The sequence below is a fragment of the Fimicolochytrium jonesii genome, assembly GCF_025526975.1.
Source record: "Fimicolochytrium jonesii strain JEL569 chromosome Unknown EV422scaffold_6, whole genome shotgun sequence".
In the NCBI taxonomy this organism is placed as follows: Eukaryota; Fungi; Chytridiomycota; class Chytridiomycetes; order Spizellomycetales; family Powellomycetaceae; genus Fimicolochytrium; species Fimicolochytrium jonesii.
Window position 1 is genome coordinate 646292 of NW_026515673.1, and position 15778 is coordinate 662069.

The following is a 15778-nucleotide window of genomic DNA, read 5'->3' on the forward strand; positions in this document are numbered from 1 at the left end:
ATAATCGTCTCAATTCCTTCACCGTCGAAGCGAGAGGCATCAACGTTCCAAGATGGTAGGAAATCAGTGCATCCATCCATCCATCCATCCAACATAAGGCGCCGGCCACCACCGCAGTGCAAGCTGCCTCCGTGTGCTGGGCGTCGGATGGATGGTTTTGTTCGTCGCAAGTGAAGCAGGGGCTCAGAATGTGTCCGGTCGGGAGGATACGCATTGCGTGGGAATTTGCGCACACATGTGTCGGCCTTATGACATGTTCTATGTCGCAAGGGTGCATACCGTCCGTGTGTGCTGTTCTCCGTTGTGTGCATCTCTTTTGGCGATGCAATTGTGACCCTTGTGGAGCGTTTTGGAGCGATTCGAAGACCTGGTTGCTGATTCCCGTTCCCGTCTCTTTCTGTTTCATTCAAAAAGGGTATCGACTCCGGAGTTCGTCACCACCAAAAGAAGGGTGCCCGTCAGGCCCCTAAGTCTGAGGTAGGGAACTTGAACATGGCGTGGATTGGTGGTGACCAGTGTACTAAAGCTCTTCCTTTTACTCGATTCTATAGGATGTGTACTTGCGTATGCTTGTGAAGGTGTGTAGGGGTTGTTTACCAGGGGATGAGGAGGAGAAGGAGGAGACGTTTTCGCAGGCGGAACACATGCACGGGCGTTGCGGGGCTTGGGGATGCCCATTTCGGGAATTGCCGGACTGAAAACTAAAATTCTGCCCGCTCGATTTCTAGCTTTACCGCTTCCTTGCTCGCCGTACCGACTCCAGGTTCAACAAGGTCGTCTTGAAGCGTCTCTTTATGTCTCGCGTCAACCGTCCCCCCATCTCCGTGTCCCGCCTCGCCCGGTTCATGAAGAACAAGGAGGACAAAATTGCCGTCATTGTTGGAACTGTCACTGACGACATCCGCTTGTTGACTGTCCCCAAGCTCACCATTGCCGCTCTCCGTGTTACCCGCTCTGCCCGTGCCCGTATCATCAAGGCCGGCGGTGAGATCCTCACCTTCGACCAGCTTGCTCTCCGTTCTCCCCTCGGAAAGGGCACTGTCCTCCTCCGTGGTCAGCGCAGCACTCGCGAGTCCGTCAAGCACTTCGGTACTCCTGGCAAGCCCCACTCCTCTGCCAAGTATGTTTCATTCTTATGCTTCAACCTTCGCACCTGACTCGAACTGACCATACATCTCTTTTTTCAGGCCTTTCGTCCGCTCCAAGGGCCGCAAGTTCGAGAAAGCCCGTGGAAGGAGAAAGTCCAGGGGTTTCAAGGTTTAAGCGCTTTGAAATCACCTATCGCGCTTTTCTCTTTACCAGCCTCTGGCATTGGGATTGTACCTTGTTTATTGAAATATATATCAGTGTGCATTTCCATTCGAAATCGCTCTCGGCTTTTGTTCCTTCACGCAGATCGTTTATGGTTGCTCGCGTTTTGGAGGGGGCAAGGGTGGGGTGTGCAAGGGCAGCGGTAGATGGCTGGCGACGGATGGCGGATAACTCGAACTATGGAGGAGTTGGAATCTTTCTTTCATTGCTCAACTCATGTCCGTCGTCAGATGCAGCTGCGAACCCAACATACCACAAGCACTGACTCTGACCAAATATCCGGTTATGTAAACATAGTCATTGGAGTGAACCTACAGAGATCCGATTTGCACATCTGTGTTGCCGTTCTTGCTGGACATCCTCGTACAGTACGTAGCAAGCCGATTCGTGGTAACACCATTAAGCGTTCAACCCTAACGTCCAAATCATTCACGTCCATATCCAGAAGCCTTTTTTCGCTCAACTCACCAATTATAAAATGGCTGCTGATCCGAAGGAACGAAACCATTGGACCCCAAGACCACACCGACGCAGACGGCAGAGTCGTAATAGGTTAGATCAGAATGATCGGGTCTATATCTTGTTCAGCTTCGTTGACGGGGATATGCGGTTGCCCCATTTTGATGTGATCGGCGTTGGGTTGGCACTATCCGCATTCACATGAACCAGCGCCAGCTACAAGCGCATGCTGTCCAACTTCGTCACCGTCTCCTTCACCTGATCTAGCAATGCCAGTTCCCTGGGTATGTCCCTTTCCTTCCTCGTGAACAACGTCTATGAGTTTTACGACGTCTTCGAAGTGCTGGAGGAAGGGATCCTGGTACGGCAGAAATGTAACTTTCACCACGTTCCCCGTCGTCGGTAGCTTTATCGTATCGTTTCTATGCCACCACCCTAGTTGGCATGCCCTCGTAGCGTTCCCGGTCTAGTCGCCACTGCTTATTGTATCGTGCCCAATTCAGGGTTTCTAGCCGGATTTTCATAGATGAGAAGTTTCGGGTGCGGCTGGAGGGTTCCTCCTCACCATGAACGTCATCCCCCCACTGCAAGATCTCGTTATCTCGTTACACGCGCGATGAAGTTCGGCGGCCGGCTGCACTCGGGTTCCTCTTCGACGGATGGAGACACATATGCGGGTTCACATTCCCAGCTGCGAGGCCGGGCATCTCGTAGGCTTTCATTGCCCAGACGACGATGAAGCTGACCTTGAACCAGAAGGACGTCCTCTTCCCGTAAGACCCGTGCGTACGAACGTCTACTCTCTTTGCTGTCGCAGTTCCTTGCTGTCGCAGTTCCTTCTTGATCTCAGCGGCGCGCATTGGGGAAGTTTCGGAGGGGTGGGTTGTTATGGGGCAAGAAGGGGAAGAGCTGGGTTCATTTGGACCTGTATAGTGGCAGCCATGGGCCGCCAGGAATGTGGCTGCTGGCTGTTCGATGTCGGCGAAGTTCAAGGCTCAACAACTTGGCGATTGCCGTTGGGGTCTGTTGGGTATGTGCGAGATGTGCGGGCACAGACGCGAGGTGGACCGTCACAAACAACGGTCATTGTCCCTGACCTCGAGACGATCTTCTCAATGTTGCTCACAATGAAGAGTGACCGCAAACACATCGATCCTGTCCAACCGATATGGCGGTGACAGTCACCGCTTGTGGCCGGCGTTGGGATGATGCAAACTATGATCCAATTCCGGTCGGGTGCTCGTTCTTCGGACAGGTGTCGTCCGGCGTCTGTTGACCTGCTCGTTCCACTGCGGGCAGAGGCCAGATGTGTCGCTGAGAAATTCCGTGATTCACACCTACTGGGTGCTTTTTTTAGCTTTTGAACGTCCTTTCTGGGAAAAGGTGCTACTTCTCGATTGCCCGGCCAGCAACTCAATCTTCGAACTCACAGAGGGCTCGCTCATTTCCAATGCCCCCCATTCTCCACACCTGGCTAACAAAGCTGCGCAAAAAGGAAAAAACATCCCACTCCATATACAAGTCCACCCCCGCTTCGCAGTCGAGCCCGGCGCTGGTTTCGCCGGGGAGGGAGCGGCGGCTGGATAGCACGTCTTCGGGATCGTTTATCAAAGTAGACGCGTCGCGAGATGAGAATGTCGGACGGACACAGAATGGGGGAATTGGAGATGCGGCCCTGAAGGTGGATTATAGGCGAAAGAGCAGTGTGGATCTGAGACGGGTTCGCGAAGGGGACATCGGCCGCAATCAGACAGCGACAACAACAACCTTGAAACCACCTACGAGGCACAGCGTCCGCATATCCCGCAGCTGGGACGCCGGGGACCGACCGCCAAACACCGCGAGTTTAGCTCACCACCCAAACACGATGAGCAAGAAACCGTCGTGGTCCAAACGAGTGTCAGGGGTGCTTGCTACGTTGGCAAAGCGGAGTGGTGGGAACGGGAATGGGAAGAAAGGCAGTGGGCTGCACGGCACGTCGGCGGGACATAAAGAAGCAATCGTCGCGCCTCGCAGCTGCTTCTCGTGGGATGGCGGTGAGGACCGGTCACTGGTTCATGCGAAGGATAGAGACATGCTGTACTCGACACGCGGTAAATCGGTGGATATGACGGGCAGTTTCTATTACGAGGACGGCGAGCAAGTGCAAGAGAGTTATGCGGTGGATGATGGAGATGATGGGGATGGCGGGTTGGTGATTATCGACGGGGAGGAGACGACACATTATCCGTCACGAGCGAGAGCGGAGGCGGATGAGGCGTATACGCATCTGCGCCGGGTGCCCTCGTTACCGTACCGACATCAGTATGCGCAGTCTCAGCATGATGTGTCGTGGCGTCGAACGGTGCAGCATGCGCAGAGCCCTTATGCTCTCGCGGCGCAGACGCAACACGAAGGCAGGACTTACAATGCACGGCCGCTGAAGCAGCAGCAGCATTACGCGACGCTTACGGGGGGCGGTTTTGGGCAGCCGGTCTACCCACAGCACCCACACCATGTCGTTTTACTGAATAGACATTCGATGGATTCGGTCATCTCGCACCCGAGCGTCGCGGCGTCCGCGGCCGAGCATTACCATCTCGCCCAGCTTGCACAACTTCGGAAAAGAGCGCAGAGTCAGCCTCAGGTGCCGATGTACCATACACCGCCGCCGCCCCAGCAGCAACAAAGACCTGTCCACCAGCAGCAGCATCAATCGACCCACCTCCCACCACCACCGATCGTGATCGTCGCCCCAGCCTCACCAACGATCACATCAATTGCAGACACAACCCTCGATCAAACACGCTCGCAGATCGAAGCGCTGGACCTCTCCCTCGACCTCAGCTCCCTCATGTCGGGCTCCGACGACGATTTCAGCTACAGTGACCTTGCTAACGCATTCACGGACGACGAGGACGAGATTGACGATAGTGCAACGGAAAACGCGCGGGAGAATGCGAGGAAGAATGCAAGAGAAACTGCAAGAGATATCGCGCTAAACAAAGATAAAACCAAAGAGGAAGACGACGACGATCTCATCTCCGACGAAGGCAACACCTCCTCCTTCTCCGACGACCTGCACCACCTCTCCCAACCCTACGCCCGCCGCAGCTTCAACCACCCGCATCACCCCCTCCAGCAGCAGGTGCATCATCCTATTTACTCACAAAAAGCGTACGCGATGTCCATGCCGACGTTTGGAGCCGCGCCGTATGGGACCCAGCCGTACCATTACACGGTGAATGGGCCGATTGGCGCGGGGAGGTATCGGGGTCATGATATCTCGCAGCGGGATATGTTCCAACAGCAACATATGCAACACCAGAATATGGGGTATGGAAACCGGGATATGACGTACGCGCGGTTGCCGTTGCCGCCGATACAGGAGCAGATTGAGGAGACCCCGCAGGGACGGAGACGGTCTTTACAAGCAGCGCCATCTTCGTTGACAACAGTAGGACCGCGATCGAACGTATCATCTGTAGTTGACTCGGATCCAACGCCCACACCATCGCAAATCGAAGTTCATGTGAGGGAGATGGAGGAACAGAAAGTGGAAAAGACGGTAATGGAGATGAAAGGAGGGTTTGAGGGGTTTTATAGGGATGTTGTCGAGGGGAGGATGGAGTTTGGCGAGGTGGTGGGCAAGTGGGGGTTTTGAAAATGCCTGGGGACGCGTTGGGGCGTTTTTCGGACGCGAACAGCGCAGCGGTACATACTCTGAGGGATTGGCGCCGGGATAGGACTCAAAGTCGAGTTACGAGTGTGTGTGTTTATGAAGTGTAGTGGTTGCTAGGTTTCGATGTACTTACTGGAAGGGATGGCGGGTTTAATGGCCTTTTTGGGCTTATAGTTCGTAATGTACAGTACGTATAGCTATAAGGATTTGTTGTATCTAGTAATGAGATGTGTTCTTAGTTCAATTCTGGACTTGAGCAGCATGCATCAGCCAGGACCTTCGAAGGCGGTCCTTTTGGTATGCTTCGAATGCATCGTAGTGTTCTTAGTGTTCCCTCGAAATGGGTGATTAAATTCACGCCACGTGACCGTCGGATTGACAGGGAGGCCGTCAAAAACCGTTTGCTCTCTTTCTCAGTTGCTCTCGTCTCTCTCGTTGCAGGAATCGGTGACCGACGGCTGCCTATATCCCTCGCCTCAACAATCAAGGACGGAAGCTCTGGCAGGTCTTCGTTTCGGCTCTAGGACACTCTAAATGGACGTCGACGGCCCCCACCTCCTCGAGCTCCTGCTCTCCAACTACCTCCTCCTCGACAATCCCACCCACGCTCCGCACCGGGGCCTCTCCCATGTCCTGCAAACCGTCACCTCCCGCCACCTCCTCCACCAGCTGTACCTCCTCGTCCAAGAAGAGGACCTCAAAACGGGCGCCGGCGCCATTCCGCAGGGCAAAACGAGCCTGACCGCCCGCGCCGCTGCAGCACTGCATAAATGGGGCTTGCGAATCACATCCCTGCTAGCATCGAAGCAGCCGGCGGCGAAATGGACCGCGGCATGTATGGCGCTGGTATCTGCGGACCAGGCGTACGGCGCGTTTCAGAAGGATATCAGAGGCTGGTGCAATGGCTTGCTGGTTGCGGTCAAGGACGCTCCGGGTGGGAGTTCCGTGGCTAGCGGCTTTGTGGGCGACTATGTGGGTGCGTTCAGCCTGCTGCTGGTCAAATCGAAGGCGTTTCCGGCGCTGCAGAGGGACTTGAACCAGCTGTATCTCGCTAAAACTGTTGGGGTTGTGTGTGAGAAGCTCGCTGGGAGTAACACGGATGGGAGAGCGAGCGCCGAGACCAAGTTGCGGCTGTTCATAGAGCTGACGACGCTTCTGGTGAATTTCCCGAACGCGCTCAAGGCCTCGTTTGAAAGGATCGAGCTGGCTTGCGTGAGCACGCTGGTGAACATGGACGAGCCGAAGGAAGTCGTGGAAGCCGCGACTGGGTGCTTATTGACGATTGCGAAAGTCGGAAAGGAAAAGGGGTCCGCGAGCGTAAGCGAGGCTGTGCCGGTGAATAAGATCATTGCCTCGATCCACGAGGTCCTCGATCTCATTTTCTCGTGCATGCCTGAAGCCGACAGGACGGAAGCAGACATCCCGGGATTCGTTGTACCGGCACTCCAGGGAGAGTACGGCGCCATCGTCCCTGCGCTGCTCTCCCGTTACGATACCTTCGCCACCGCGTTGTTTACTGTCTTGACCCGCACGTCTACCGCATTTGCGGCTACCACAATCACCGCGCTTGTCCGCAGGATCTATGCTGTTGCGAGCCGGCTGAATCTCTTGGATTCCACGTCGCTCACAACGAACCCTAACGTTTCCCTCCTGCAACTGTCCATTCCCAGTATATGCATCAAAGCGAACGATTTCATGTACGCCGCTATCATCCGGAACGCGTGTGCGGACTACAAGCTTGCGTGGACGATCTGCTCGAAAGCGATTGATCTGTCCCATCGCCACACTGCCCTGCGATTATCTGCCTACGCACTCGTGCGTAAATGCGTTGATGTCTACTCCTCTGATTTCGTAAGAGTGGGGGGAGCGGTGCTTGCTAAGACCGTTGCGAACGACATGAAACTCGTCTCGGCCGTGACGCGACCTGGCGAAACCCAACAGCAGCAACAACAACAGCAACAGTCGGGACAGGGATCAAAGAAGCGCAAGCTCCACGTAACGTCAGACACACCCACGCGCGACGACTCTCACGCAGTATGGGAGATCAAACTCGCAGCCCTATCAACCCTCGAAACGCTCATCACATCCTCTCACACCGAGCATACGGAGCTGGATCTGACCCCACTCCTCCACGCCGCCCTGCAATCCCTCCTCCTCTCCTCCTCCACCCCACCCATCGCCGCAACCGCGATTCAGCCCCACAAATTCAACCACTTTGACTCTCCCGTGCACGCCTACCAACACGCCCTCTTGACCGTCCTCATTGCTGCGGTCGAATGTAGAACGGGAAAAAGTGGGGATGTGCTGCCTATCGCTGCCCGCGTGTTTGCGGCTTTGCTGTGGCACCCTGATATGCGTGTCAGGGAGACTTGTAAGACGGGGTTGAGGAGAGTTGATGTGGTTGTCCACCCGAGGCTGCCGAGGTTTGAGTATGCCAGGAAGGAGGAGATTGTGGAGGTTGAGGTGTCGGCGATGGACGCCCTGGTAGGGAATGGGAATGTGAATGGATCGCATAAGCGTGATGCGAGGCCTGTGGAGGATGGGGAGTTGCATGGGAGTAAGAAACGGAGGATTGCTGAAGAGGAGGTCATTGTGGTGAGGGAGGCGCTTCCACAGATTGCGACGTCGAAACCTGATTTGGAGGTGAAGACCGCTGCTGCATCGCCCGCTATCACCTTCCCCGGCCCAAAAGCGACCGCTCCGGAAGTGTCGGCAACCGCCACGCCGTCGAACCACACCACCTCCAGCACTATACCGCCCATTAGCCGGACCTTTCAACAGCAACAGCAACAACATCAATCGCAGGACGCGGACGATGAAATGCAAATCGACCTCCCCATACCCACCACCGCATCCCACATCGCCACCCACGTAGATGCAGACGGCGGAGATGACGATGATGAGGATATCGAGTTGCCGGAGATTGTGGTAGATAGTACGGACGAAGATGACGACGACGAAGACGGGGATGAGTAGAGCGGGCTGTCATATGCAACAGGGTTTGCATGTACATAGATAGCATAGCATAGAATTGGCATCACACCTCGTTTTATCATTATTGAATCATGACCTCAACTACACGTACGAACTGATGCTCGTGTGTTCCACGCCCACTCACGTTGGTGCAATAGCGCATTAAAGATCTACATACTCCCTCTGCCCCTCCTTAACAAGCAACCTCTTCCTCGCAACCGGATAATCAACCACATCATTCGCACTTCTTTCCCCACCAAGGATATACACCAGCTCCTCGGTCCCCGTGTTCCGAAACATGTGTGCCCGAGCCGCCGCGCGCGGAAAGCCGATGAAATCCCCCGGTGCGATGGGTATCAATTCCTCCTCCACCCCCGTCTTCCCAAACTCCTCTTGTAGTCCCTTATCACCATACCCATCAACAACAGCCCTTAACACCATCTCCCCCTCTCCAGAGAGGATATAAAACCATTCCTCGGTATCCTTATGCGCGTGGCATTCGGTGGAGTCGGCGCCGGGGGGGATGCGGTTCATTTTGATGGCGGTGTGTTGGAGGCCTGTGCGTGTGGAGAGGTCGGCGGTGAGGAATGTGGCGGCGGGGTTGAGTGGGTGCGTTAATGGCTTGAAGGTGGTGGTTATTTGGGTTGAGGGGTTGTAGGGGTGTGGTATAGTTGAGGAGGAGGAGGTGCCGGCGTGGGGTTGTGAGTTGGAGGTTGGTGGGGCAGACATTTTGCGAGTTGTGTAAGGTGGGGTTAATTCGACGGCTCTTGTTGAGTGGATTGGCTTTTATGTGATGCGAGGACGGGATGCGACGAGGCTCCTGGTTTTTATACAGGGATGGGGCGGAAGACAGAGATGGGTCCGGATTCCACTTCGGAACCTTGGAGGCGGGAGGGGTGACGAGAGACGCGTATATGACTGACAACAAAATGACAGGCTTGTCCACCGCGCCGCATTCGCATTTGGCCACCTGGCATCCGAGTCTTCCGAGTCGTACAGTCAGTGGACAAAAAGCTGTGTGCACCCCATATGGATTTCAATGACCGTTTCACAAAGCGCACCGCGCGTTTTGGAGCCGCAAGCTTGAGTATTGAAGCCAGCGACGAAGCCGTGATGGCGAAATGCACGCCAACATCTTCACCACCTCAGCTATGGGGAAACCTCTCACACCACAAAAAAGGGCAGCCATAGTTGCCCTCCATATAGCAGGCAAGACGACATCTGAAATTGCAAGGCAGGAGCACGTTCACAGGAATACTGTGAGGAACACTATTAAGAGGTTTGCGAACGAGAGTGCCACTGCACCAACCGCCTATCAATCGAAGAAGCCAACAGGAAGACCAGCTAAGTACCAGCCTTCTGACAATGATTTGGCTGCCTTCCGCAGTATTGTCGTTGCTGACAGTAGCACTCGGGAGAAAACACTAAAACAGATCACTTTTGAATTCACGCAGCTCACCGGACTCCAGGTGTCTGCAAAAACAGTGCGTCGCTACCTACGGGACCTGCTCTATCTCACCTCGCGTTTCAAGGTCCGAAAGCCACTATTGACAGAGGACCATAAAGCAGCACGCCTTGCATTTGCACTGCAGCACCAAGACTGGACGGAAGCGGACTGGTCTCGTGTTTTCTGGACTGATGAGACGTCCTTTGAAATTGGCTGGGTACCTAAAATGCGGTGCTGGCGCTTACGAACTGAACGTTTTCATCCCGATTGCATCCAGGGCACCAGGAAGAGTGGACGAAAAACATTCATGTACTGGGGAGCATTCATTGGAAATGCAGTAGGTCCAATGAAAGAGATGCAGCGTGTTCAGCGAGAGGGTCAAAACCGTGGAGGGATTAACTCTACTGCCTATGTGCAACATCTTACTGCTAACATGTTGCCGATGTGGCGGAATCTAGAGATTTTTCTTCCCAATCCTCTCTTCATGCAGGACAACGCCCCTATTCATACATCGGCTGAAACTTGACAGTTCTTTGATGAACACGGCATTGAGCTTCTTCCCTGGCCAGCGCAGAGTCCAGATCTTAATCCGATTGAGAATCTGTGGGCAATGCTCAAACGGAAGGTATCGAAAGCGAACCCTACCCCTGGAATGTTGGACAACGTTGTGCAAACTATATGGCCCACAATGCAGCCGCATCTTGATGCATTGACACGGTCAATGCCATCAAGAATGGCAGCCGTAATCGCAGCCAATGGGGGGACAACTAGGTATTAGCGAAATTCAGATCTAGATCCATTCATTTAGGTCAGGTTTCGCAATGCCCCAAGATTAAGGATGATGAGTTGATGTCGCGCAACGCGCCTCAGACACTGACTTAATCTGGCATGCACACAGCTTTATGTCCACTGACTGTACATACAGTGCCTTTCAACCTTCGTAACTTGTTAAGGACCCTTAGCCCACCCAAGCCCACCCATGCCGTCGATGTACAGTGGTGTGGAGGATATGAGCCTGCGGGATAGCGTGCATCGAATTGAGTGACACAGCCTGAGGAAGACTTCCCAAGACTGTGGTCTCCATGTGCCACTGGATTGGCTTTCAGGCTTCTTTTGCAGTCCACTCCGACCAAGCGGGGTGGGCCATTTACCAACCTCTTCCTGAGTTTCCTCTTCTCACGCTGGTCAGACCGACAGGCATTGGCCTACATGCCCTGCCGCATCATCGATATATGCAACTAGCCATATGGGAACGTTTCGAGTTCAAATAGAAAACCTTTGCCATTATCAAGACTTTCCATGGAAAGACTGTGCCTTGTACCAACAGTCAACAGGAAGAGTCGGAAGCGAGGGGGCGAAGCTGCACGTGGTATGCAAGGAAGAACGTACATACAGTATACTGTATGGCCGGGGTCCAAAAACCTCAACGATCAGTTGTGTATTGGAGCCAGTGTTTAGCATGGTTCCCGGCGACGGTCCATTTTCCTCATCAACCGAGATTAGGCGGCGGCACAATTAGCGCGCGATTAGTTTAGAAGACAGTCTAGAAGCTCGACTTTCGGCTCGGTGATCATACAGTAAGAGCCGCGAGACACGTTGAAGCCACGTTGAATTTGAAGCTCGAAGTGGCCGTCATCCTTTGCGGGGTCTTCAGCTTCACACTCCAGCGCTCGCTGTTCCGCCCGGCACTTCGCATAGCCAGTGTCTTTGTAAACGATCGAGACGAACCAGCCGCTTCCTGGTCACTTTTCAACCGCTTCCTTGCAAACTTGTCCCCATGAGCGACCAGAGGGCCGCTTCTGTGACTGCAAACCCCGCGACCACCGCGCTGCGATCGCCGTTCTGCATCGAAACAGGTACGCTCAGAAACTCTTCGTTGTATACCTATGCAGGCCTATGGGGAGGAACTAGTGGAGTGGTTCCATGGTTGGGGCAAGAAGGTGGCAGGGAAAAGATTCCGGAGACTGGGAAACTCAACGCCGTTTGCGTCCTGTCATCCAGAGGAAAACCCAATAAAGGTTAACATCAAGAATGCCACCGAGCTGAAGCACACCTTGGACGATGCGATAAAGCGGGTAAGTTATGCGAATCACCCAGACCCACTCACAGAATTCCCACTCACTCATCCCCATCCCCAGATCTTAGTCCTCGACCACAAATTCACCGAATCCCACACCCACACCGACCGCCGCCTCCTCCTCGGCTATCTCTCCGTCATCTTCGCCGCCTACGCAACAGCCTACTCATACTACGTCCCCTTCCCGGAATGCAAAACCGTCCTCACCGTGTGCGTCGCGGCGTACTTTGCACTGAATGGGGCGATGGTTGCTTATATCCAGTTTGTGGAGAGGGATACGCTGTTTGTGGGAGTTAGGAAGGATACGCTGATGGGAGTGGTAAGTACAGATTTCCGTTAGTAGGCGATTCGTTGCAACTTAGATCTGCCGCTGACGACTTATTCTTTGTACAGAATCCAGACGAGAAACTGACCGTGAAAACGGAAACGCGCGCATCCACAGCCGAATACAACATCACCCTCCAATTCGCCAACGCCTCCACCCCAGCCATATCGTCTCCAGCAGCATCAGTAAAGACATCCACCAAAAAGAAATCAGCAGCGGCATCAACGATACCGCGTGCGAAGAAGCCGAAAAGCGAAATCGTGGTCAAAAAGTCATATGGCGACTTTTTTGATGTCGAGGGCACGTTTGTACCGCAGGCGTTGGTGGATGCGTTGGCGAAGGGGATTGCTGCTGGGGGTTTGAAGTTGGAGTAGGGGGAAGGGATACGGGAGGGCTCGTTGCGAAAGGGTGCTTGGGCGCTTGGAGTTGAGAGACGTGCCTTCCACCGTGGAGGTGGCGGCATCAGCCGGACGATGGGCCGTGACGAATGACTCTGAGAGCATGGGTCAGTTCACAACCATGCCACGCAACGACCGGCTGGAAGGCGGGGATGACTACTTCCGAACAGGCTTGCACATACTGGGGAGCCGCCCCATCCACTGGCAGAGAAACAGCGCCTTGATAGCATAGAATGGGCACTCTCCTCCGCGCGCACATTGCGTGTGGTTGTCGCATGTGGTGGCGACGCGGAACATGTGGCATATGTACATTACTATGGCACAATGATTATGTGTTTACTTGTATACCAGTCATACACAATAGTACACACAAAGAGAGCATACTTAATCTGCATCGGAACTGTATTCTGAAGATGGGAGTCAAACCAAGGATATGGTATGTGTATATGGTATGCAAAATGGAAGCTGCTGTATCCTTTGCCTCTGTTTCGGGAAACGACGGCGGCTATGGCTATATTGCACATGGGATCGGTTCTCCCACACGAAGAGAATGCGAGAGGTCTCCGGGCTGCAGCGCGGCCGGTCCACATGCGTGCGGCGGGATAGATACGAGCTGACGCGATGGCGGATGCGGGCGTGGCCCATTCGTCCTGGTGGGTGGCAGAAGCCGCGGCTGTGTCCGGCGGCCCAAGGAGCGCAATTGAGGTGCCGCGTGAATGTCTGACCATGACTATGGCGCTTCACCCCCTCTTCCTCCTCCCCGCCGCGCCTCTCGCACCCCTCGCAGACGGCCCAGCAGCATCCGCGCCCATCCCACCCATCCCCCCCATCATCTGCTGCAACATATCGCCCATTCCCCCCATTCCTCCGCCTGCACCACCCGCACCGCCACCACCCATCATCCCCTGCATCATATTCTGCAACCCGCCCATGCCACCCATCTGCTGAATCATGTTCTGGATCCCGCCCATGCCGCCCATCTGCTGCATCATCTCGGGCGGCATCATCTTGCTCATGGCGTTTTGCATCGCGGCCATTTTGTTCTGGGCGACTTGTGGTTGACCGCCTCGGCCGCCGGGTTGCGCGCCGCCTTTGGCCATCGATTGGAGAAGGCCTTTGTTGCCGCCCATGGCTTTTACAACGTCGCCGAACTACGAAGGGGAGGTGCGTTAGCTAGGGAAGTGTCATGGGGGAGGCACGCCGAAGCCTCCAACGCGAAATTCGATGGCTTTCCAATCCCCACTCCTTCCAACGCACCTTACTATGCTGCATCAACAACTCCTCGACCTCCCTCACGGTCGTCCCCGACCCTTTCGCAACCCTATAAATCCTCGTAGGCTGGTTTAAAAACAGCTTCGCATCCGAATCCAGCTCCTGCTCCGTCATACTATCCATCATGCACGTGAACCGTTTCAGCCGTACGCTGCCTTCCTTGTCGCCAAGCTTGAGCATCTCCTCCGGGACGCCGGGCATCATGCTCATGACTTTTGAGAGCGGGCCCATGGAAGCGATGGTGTTGAATTGGTCGCGCATGTCGCGGAGGGTGAAGATGCCTTGTTCGATGTTTTTGAGCATGGAGGTGTTTTTGTTTAGGTTGAGGTCTTGGACGGTTTCCATGAGGCCGCTTAGGTCTCCCATTCCTGAAAGTAATAGATAGAACGATGAGAACCACCACCTCATATTCAAACATAGGGAGATGTAGCACGCACCTAACATCTTGCTGACAAACGGACGCGCGCGGAACGAGTCCAAATCATGGATATGCTCTCCTGTTCCGATAAAGATGATCGGACTCCCCGTCGCAGCCACAGCCGAAATGGCACCTCCTCCCTTAGCATGTCCATCCAACTTCGTCACGATAATTGATCCAATCGGGACAGCGTCCTTGAACGCTTTCGCCTGCAGCTCCGCGGCCTGCCCAATCGTTCCGTCCATGACAAAGATGTAATGATCAGGATTCGCCGCCTCGGCGATCTGCATCATCTCCTCGAAAAGGGCGGCTTCCTGCTTATGCCTCCCCGACGTGTCGACGATAATGATCTCGAAACCTTCCTTTTTAAATTTCTCGATACCGTCGGCTGCAACCACCGCGGGATCCGTCTCCGTGTAACTTCCGTAGTACGGGATCTTTGCCTTGGTGGCATTCTGTTTCAGCTGGTCGAAAGCACCGGCACGGTACGTGTCTGCCGCAATCAGCGCCGTCTTCCAACCTTTCCGCTGGTAATGGAACGCCAGTTTCGTACATGTCGTCGTTTTTCCGGCTCCCTGCAACCCTACAAACATGATGATGTTCGCCTTCCCCTTCTTCGGTTTGTAAGGCTCGACGCCCGGATCCACCAAGCGACATAGTTCGTCAAAGATGGCTTTCTGTATTATCCGCCGTTTGTTGACTCCCGAGCCCAGCTCTTCTAGGTTGACGATCTGTTTGATGTTTTTGCGCAGGTTTTGCACGAGACGGACGTTGACGTCGGATTCTAGTAGTGCCGCGCACACTTCTCGAAGGATCTGATCTAATACTTTCTCGTCGATGACTGACTCGGACGTCAGTGACCGAAGAGCATTGTTGATCTTCTTTCCTAGGTCGGCTGTGAAGATGATTCGCAGACAAGAAGAGGAGCATCAGGATTTGGCCAGATATAGTGCGGAAGGGCTGTGCTATTTGCATCTCCCTGCATCAACAGCGCAGTGGCCTTCAACCACATACCTAAAACCATATTGACTGTCTGTCCCTAATTTGTCGCGATTCTGAGTGAGCGGTAGCGGCGAGTCTTGGGACGTTCCGCGTTATATCGAACGGTAAAGGTTTCCTTTCATGCGACCCGGAGCGTTGATGCTGACTGAGTAAAGCGTTTCCTCTGGGGTTGGCTGCCTAAATATGCGATGGCTCTAGGTGCAAGTGGACCGAACACAAAATGGTTGGCGGGTTGGACGAGTGTGGGCGGTGCGGGTGATTGCGGTGACGCCGAGACAAGCGGTGAGTTAGTCAAGGCAATTTAGAGGGCACCAGTTGCGTACGGCGTATGCTGCCAGTCCTGTTCTGCTAGTGAGTACTAGTGCATATGTAACTGCTTGAAGGTGCAGCAGCCAGATGCTTTGAGAAGGCAAATGGAAACGGTTGAGCGAAGAA

The 15778-nt window shown here is 54.4% G+C and overlaps 6 protein-coding genes across 6 annotated transcripts; 4 read left to right on the plus strand and 2 right to left on the minus strand.

Annotated features, from left to right (window-relative positions):
* The first annotated feature begins 5 nt into the window (after positions 1-5).
* On the plus strand, positions 6-1377 carry EV422DRAFT_523140 (ribosomal protein L18e/L15P). The gene is made up of 5 exons (XM_053069881.1): positions 6-55; positions 415-477; positions 552-578; positions 729-1120; positions 1188-1377. The coding sequence occupies exons 1-5, from the start codon at positions 53-55 to the stop codon at positions 1261-1263; spliced, it is 561 nt and encodes a 186-aa protein (XP_052927221.1). The 5' UTR covers positions 6-52; the 3' UTR covers positions 1264-1377.
* A 1596-nt stretch (positions 1378-2973) lies between these two features.
* Positions 2974-5675, plus strand: EV422DRAFT_523144 (uncharacterized protein). Its single transcript, XM_053069882.1, has one exon. It carries the CDS (start codon positions 3221-3223, stop codon positions 5411-5413), a length of 2193 nt encoding a protein of 730 aa, XP_052927222.1. The 5' UTR covers positions 2974-3220; the 3' UTR covers positions 5414-5675.
* A 185-nt stretch (positions 5676-5860) lies between these two features.
* EV422DRAFT_523145 (uncharacterized protein) lies at positions 5861-8468 on the plus strand. Its single transcript, XM_053069883.1, has one exon. The coding sequence runs from the start codon at positions 5966-5968 to the stop codon at positions 8405-8407; it is 2442 nt and encodes an 813-aa protein (XP_052927223.1). The 5' UTR covers positions 5861-5965; the 3' UTR covers positions 8408-8468.
* Positions 8469-9315, minus strand: EV422DRAFT_523146 (RmlC-like cupin domain-containing protein). The gene has a single exon (XM_053069884.1). The coding sequence runs from the start codon at positions 9131-9133 to the stop codon at positions 8567-8569; it is 567 nt and encodes a 188-aa protein (XP_052927224.1). The 5' UTR covers positions 9134-9315; the 3' UTR covers positions 8469-8566.
* Positions 9316-11400: 2085 nt separating this feature from the next.
* Positions 11401-13033, plus strand: EV422DRAFT_523148 (signal peptidase complex subunit 2). The gene is made up of 4 exons (XM_053069885.1): positions 11401-11707; positions 11853-11926; positions 11990-12247; positions 12322-13033. Exons 1-4 carry the CDS (start codon positions 11629-11631, stop codon positions 12625-12627), a joined length of 717 nt encoding a protein of 238 aa, XP_052927225.1. The 5' UTR covers positions 11401-11628; the 3' UTR covers positions 12628-13033.
* Positions 13034-15775, minus strand: EV422DRAFT_555475 (uncharacterized protein). The gene is made up of 4 exons (XM_053071900.1): positions 15356-15775; positions 14361-15236; positions 13909-14291; positions 13034-13802 (listed from the first exon to the last, which is right to left on the minus strand). Exons 1-4 carry the CDS (start codon positions 15363-15365, stop codon positions 13392-13394), a joined length of 1680 nt encoding a protein of 559 aa, XP_052927226.1. The 5' UTR covers positions 15366-15775; the 3' UTR covers positions 13034-13391.
* Between the last annotated feature and the right edge of the window lie 3 nt (positions 15776-15778).